This window comes from Lactuca sativa, chromosome 3 (genome assembly GCF_002870075.4).
Source record: "Lactuca sativa cultivar Salinas chromosome 3, Lsat_Salinas_v11, whole genome shotgun sequence".
Classification (NCBI taxonomy): Eukaryota; Viridiplantae; Streptophyta; class Magnoliopsida; order Asterales; family Asteraceae; genus Lactuca; species Lactuca sativa.
In genome coordinates, this window is record NC_056625.2 from 134,427,950 (window position 1) to 134,434,357 (window position 6,408).

The 6,408-nt window shown below is 35.0% G+C and overlaps 1 protein-coding gene across 1 annotated transcript; it reads right to left on the reverse strand.

Moving 5' to 3' along the window:
- Window positions 1-370: 370 nt before the first annotated feature.
- LOC111881044 (probable N-acetyltransferase HLS1) lies at window positions 371-2,401 on the reverse strand. The gene is made up of 3 exons (XM_023877437.2): window positions 1,970-2,401; window positions 1,671-1,867; window positions 371-1,477 (listed from the first exon to the last, which is right to left on the reverse strand). Exons 1-3 carry the CDS (start codon window positions 2,165-2,167, stop codon window positions 628-630), a joined length of 1,245 nt encoding a protein of 414 aa, XP_023733205.1. The 5' UTR covers window positions 2,168-2,401; the 3' UTR covers window positions 371-627.
- Window positions 2,402-6,408: the final 4,007 nt, after the last annotated feature.

A 6,408-nucleotide genomic window follows, 5' to 3' on the forward strand; every position in this document is an offset into this window, starting at 1 on the left:
AGACGTCGATAATTCTCTTAGAACATATTGTATTTCACCATTTAGCAATTATCAATTTTCAACTTGCTATGAAATCTTGAAAAGATTCACAATATCCATCATAAACACATGTTTCACATAACAAACTTCGTACTACAAACATGTTCACCAAAAGAACAAATCTTAGAAAGCACATATCAAATCATATAATGCATACAAAAGGTTAAATAGTTTTAGTCCTATTGAAAAGATTCCAACTTTCAAGAAATCATCACAAACACAAGTTTCATAACTTGGAAGATAACAAGTACCTCCAAAATCATGGGTAAAAACATGATTTGGATGTGTATGATATAAAGAATCAATGGCAATAGTTGAAGCAAAGAGGATCTAAAGAAAAGCTACATTCATTTACCAAAACAAATGGGTAGGTCCCATTTGAGGATATAGTATATACCCCATGAAAAGAAAACATATTTGCTTACTCATTTCCTCCTTTCTTTCCCTACCCACCCATTAAAAACAAAAGTTATAAACTAAGCTTAAAATAAAGGCTTCAAAAAGCTAAGAAAAAAAAAACATAACAAGAAGCCAAAAGAAAAGCCTTAAAGAGGTAATAAAACTAGACATCTATATTGTTATAAAAAGTTAGAACTCTCTAGGATCAACAAAAATGGATAAACCAGGCTGTGATTTTCTCCAATCACCAACTGACCCATCACTATAGTCTTCCCCTAGCCTCTTGATACACCACAAATCCGTGAACGATAACACTTTCCAATGTGGGATTGCTAACTTAAGCGGGTCCTCACTTGACACCTCAGTTGCCACCACACCACACTTACACTCCATAGCCAAGTTATGAGCAAACCCGAATAACCCTTTTGCGAACCGGGTATACATTGGGCCCGAACCACCCAACCCATACAACATATGGAGCCCAAATGGGCTAAAAATCTTTGGTAGTGATGGAAGCCTCAAAAATGGAAAGATCCGATCCAAGACCCGAGTCGTTTTCGCAAACCCTTTTCTTAGCTTCGATGCGCCTTTCACTTCAAGTTTAAAAACGTCTTTACAGTTCCACACACTCATAACAGCCCAATTCTCAGGTGGGTTTTTAAAGAAATGATCCGACCCGGCCCAAATGTAGCCTTTTGGTAACGCGAGGAACGTTCCGAGGTTGAGGTGGTTGTTTAGTACTGAGTCAATGTCGCGCGGGAAAAACTCGGTGGTGGAGAATCGGTGGCGGTAGAGTGACTCAGCGTCGGAAGGGGTGAGTTTGATGATGGATATACGGTTGCTGACGGGGAGCCGGTGGGCGAATACAGGGTGGACGAGGACGGAGGGGTTACGGAATTTTGTGTAGCCGCATTTTCCGGTGAAGAGACCGACGGAGGGTTCGTTGGCGTCGTCGGTGGCGATGTAGGAATACTCGGCGCCGTTTTCTCTGAACCATTCTTCCATTCCACAAACTAGCTTTAATCCGATTCTCATTCTCCTGAAAAAAGTTTCAAGAATTTTATCAAGAAAATTTTCAAGAAAAAGAATGTTTTTTTTTTCTTTCTATTTTGAGTAAAAGAACGAAAAGACGAATAGGATAAGAAATCTTGTAGAGTTTTGATCATGGGTTAAATCAAGTTTCCATTTTTAGTAATTCTTGTTCTTATTCAGTCGCCGGAGAATATATTTACCGGTGCGAAGGAGACACCCGAAGACCCAAGATGTAAGCGAGCTTCGTTAACACCGGGACATGCTTCGGAGGTTCGCCGGATTTATTCCGAGACATTTTTTCACCACAAGTCACCGTTTTGATACACCCCCGAATCATCCCCACTATTTCCTTCCTCTCCTCCGCCCCATCGCCGCCGTAACTCACCATCTCCGCCACCTGTAGTTATCATTTTCAATGTTATTATTAATATTCTTCTTCTTCTTCTTCTTCATGTTAAATATATAAAGATGACCGAAGTTAAAAGTGAACGTGAATTACCAGCATGAGATAAGCAGGAGAGTTTCGAACTCTACAAATTGGATCACCCAAAAGATCAGTGTAAAGCGAGAGTTCGCCGTTGGGACCCACTTCACAGCTACTCTCGACTTGTTCGACTCTGTCGCCGTCGGTTTTATGGTTGTATTCCCTAATAACAAGCACCACCTCCGCCGCATCACCACCACCTTCGTCAGCCATATTTTTTTTGTTTTAATTACTGTTGAAAATGGGATGTGAAGAAGCAACGTATTTATGGAGTGATCGAATGGAGAAAGAAGAGATGATGAAAGTTTGCCTCGAAAACCGATTAAGATTCAGTAGAGCCACGAAAAAAAGGGGCCGTTTTCAACTTTCCCTTTTTCTTTTTAGAGAGAGAAAGCTATAGATATAGAGAGAGAAAGAGTAGGAGTGAGTGGTTTATCATTGACGTGCTTTCTTCTTCCATAATGGCTCCATTTATATACATGATTTTTGAGGCTACCCCTCCTTTAAATTTTCCTTATTTAATTCTGCGCTTTTTAAGAAAAATAAAATGGAATTAATTTTTAGTTTTTAATTTTTAATTTTCAATCACAAAAAGGAAGAAGGAAATTGGCGGCTATGGCTGCGCAGTCTCTCTCTCTCATCTTTATTCCGATTATAATCATTATATTTTTGATGTGAATGTGCCACCATCATGACCCCCTCCATAATCATTGACACTATTTTAAATCACTTCCAAACTTATTTTATAATAATAATTAATTAATTATTTACATTAATTTATCATATTTTAGCATATTCTAGTCCATATGTGTAAGTGTAATTACTAATAAGTGAACATTTTACTTATATCAAACTATCTATTATAATCATAATACATAATATCTTTACATCTCCAAAGATTGACGATGGTTTTCTTGATATGATTATATTTGCACACTTCGTTTCATGTGGTGTGTTAATTCGTGTGCATTTTGGTAACTCTTTGTAACAATTGTGTTGATTCATTTCATGGTGTGTTCTATTTCATTATGTTCATATATCTCATTTATGATGTGGTTTTTCTTACACGAAACCTTCACTTCTTGTGTTCTATTTTTAGGAAAGAGATTTAGTCTTATAAAATGGCAATCAAATGTAAATAGTTTTTTTAGTTCATTTGTCGTTTAATTGTATTTAATATACCATTAAAATCGTATTTAGGTTATCGTTATATTATTGGGAGTAGATTTTAACCGGATAAACAGATATTAAATCTTACGTTTCGTCCAGTGTGACATTTAATATAATTAAAAAAATATGTTCATATTACGTCTACATTGACATTCCATATCGTAGAACTATCTGATTGAAATGCATTATAATGATTGTAATAAGAATATTAAAATTTTCAGAAAGCTACCGAAATACAAATAAAAGATAATTGATTTAAAAAAACAAATTGTTTATTATTGGTTGTAAGACATTAATCCTATTATAATAGAGTTATGAAGTTATTAGATATAGAAAACTACAAGAATAAAAGCTTGAACTCATATAAAAACAAAGACTATTCTTTTTTTAATGAGTTTCAGATATTTAAGATTAGTTTTTAGATTTCATTGTTCCTAAATCTTTTATTCATATTGTTTTAAATTAATATTCATTTGCTAAAATATTGAAAACATATACAATCATCACATACCAAACAACTACAATACAACTTGGTCAAATAAATGTAAAAATTAATTAATACACCTCTAACAACCAACAAACACATTTTAGTAATAGAATCTTCTCCAAAAATTCTATTATAATAATAAACAATGTTACATTTTTACCAAAAATTTGAATAAAATCAAAACTATTATTTCCAAATCTTCATAATTATGAGTCCATGATCGTTACCTAAAATAAATAGTTATATACACTTTAAACAATTTAAAATACAGAAAAAAAAAAAGGTTTAAAATTAAAATTAAGGTAATATGGATGATGTACGAATATGATGATGGTCATCGGCATCCATCGTATGCCATGTGAAACGAGTAAGCATGGAGATGAATCACATGTTTCGCGCACTTTTTTAAGATTAAGGTAGGTGCACGTGGCACTTCCAGAAACCGTCAATCATCAATATCGGATAATTATAAGCCGTTTGATTTTCCTTTTAACCAAAAAGTAGTTGTACTTTTTATTTCTTTATTTATAAAAATTAAAATCGAACATGAACCATCTACTGGTTGCGTGGCTCTTCCGATCATCATCTCAATTTTAGTGGTCCTTTCTCAAAATCTTTTAACGATCTTCGTTCATGAATGGATAATTATTTTTAGTTTCTTTTATTAAGTAATAGTCGTTTCTTTATGATTAGGTCAAATAAAGTTTGAATTTAGTTAATCATTTATCTGAAACATAATTAGAAAATAAAATAAAATAAAACAAGGGTTATGCACCAAGGCCAATACTGTATTTTTAAATTAGAGTAATTGTTATACTTCAATTATGGATCAAAATCAATACTATATATTAAAAAGTGATGAGTTGTATATAAAGGTTTTTGATAGAATGTCATACATGCAAGGAAGAAGTATCATCAATGGTCCTCTCGTTTTAAACGAACATGGTGGGCTAAGAAAACTAAAAAGAAAGTTCTTATCATTTTAATAAGGTGTTTGATTCAGAGGCTGTTTGTTTTTATACAAAAAACGTCTTCCAATCTTTTTTCGATGCACTGGACAGAACATGCGTATCAGTTGGCATTTTTACAGTTGTTTGTTTCTTAAAAATCTTCTAAGTCAAAAACCTCTGCCTGTGTGTTTCTTGGTGCAACTGTGGACCAACTAATTCAAAACATTTCTCAACTCTAAAAAAAACGATACACAAAAATAACGCAAACGCCACTCCATCCTCTTCTTCGTTCCATCGTTGTTCCTTGTTCTTCCTTCTCCACGAACAGACCGTCGACTTCAACCCTTCGCCGGCGCAACACGTTTCCGATTGGCGCACCAACAGCCCTTCTGATTGTCGACAACAAGTATGCTGATTTTGTCAAATCCGTCGAGAGGTAAAAAAAATTTATCTGTGTTTTGATTCAAATGTTGCTGAAATTAATTTTTATCTTTGTGGAAATCGTTATTTATTTATTTATTCATGATGCTTGCTATGTTGATTTCTGATTCAAGTGTGAATTCCTTGTTGAAATGGTTTTTCTTTATTGGATGCTTGTTATGTTGATTTCTTGGATCCAAGTGTGAAATCGATTGAAGTACTTAATGATGCAGCTATCCAGGTCTTTTAGATGATTTGTTCCTTTGGCACTTGATCCGTTCCTTTTTCAGATGATCCAAAGCCATCTTAGATGATTCATTCCTTTGTTACAAGCTCCATGAACCTCAAGTTCTCCATTGAGTTCTAAGTGCTCCAAATGCCCCATGAGAATGCTCCAAATGCTCAAGTCACATTTAACAATCTCCACCTTGACTTGAGCATCCTCTGAACTCTACCTTAAACAAAAACTTTCTCTCCCTTCCTGTCATCAAGCACTGAAGGGGTTTACTTCCTGTGAACATCAACCAAGTCCAAGCAAAGCTTAAACTTTTCTATGGGCAATGACTTTCTTAACATGTCTGCTAGATTCACCTTGGTATCAATAGTGAGTATTGAGAATCTGCCTGCTTCCAGAATGTCACGAATGAAATTCAATCTGACATCAATATGCTTTCTCTTCTCATGATACATAGAATTCTTCGCAAGATTCAATGCACTCTGACTGTCACAGTACAATACATGCTTCTCCATCTTCATACTAAGACTATGAATAAGCCCATGTAACCATATTACCTTTTTTATTCCTTTCGTCATAGACATGTACTTGGATTCAGTTGTAGACAAATCAACGGTATTGATAGGTTTTGGGCACTACATCATTCCTATGGTGTACATGCAAATCCTAATGCTTTGGGTCTAGTTTGTCTAATGAACATGCAATTGAATCATCCAAAGCCATAAAGCCTAGATCTATCATGCTATGAATTGAATTAAGGGTTTAGAAATTACCTTTGATTGTTATGTAGTAATAACAATCTATTCCTCCTTGTAATTGGCTTCAGAAAGCTTAGTGCCTTCAGTGTTGCACCTCTAATGGAGTCACAGACACCAAGAGCAATAAGGATGAAGAGGGAGAAGAGGAGAGGCACCCAAAAACCGTCTAGAAACCCTAAGGAAACTCTTAGCCACATTTTTGGGGCTTAGGGTGTCCTTATATATAGTTAGGCTATTAGGGTTTACAACTGGGAAACCCTAATCTGACTGCTTAATCCCTAAGCAGCCCATGGACTCCCTTTTTAGAAGCCTTGGACGAATTCTTATGGGCTTCCCCATACAATTCGTCCATTCCAACTTCTATGGAGTCCATTAGCCCATATAAGTAATTATCTTATAATTACACAATCAGTCCCCTATATTTAATTAATCTC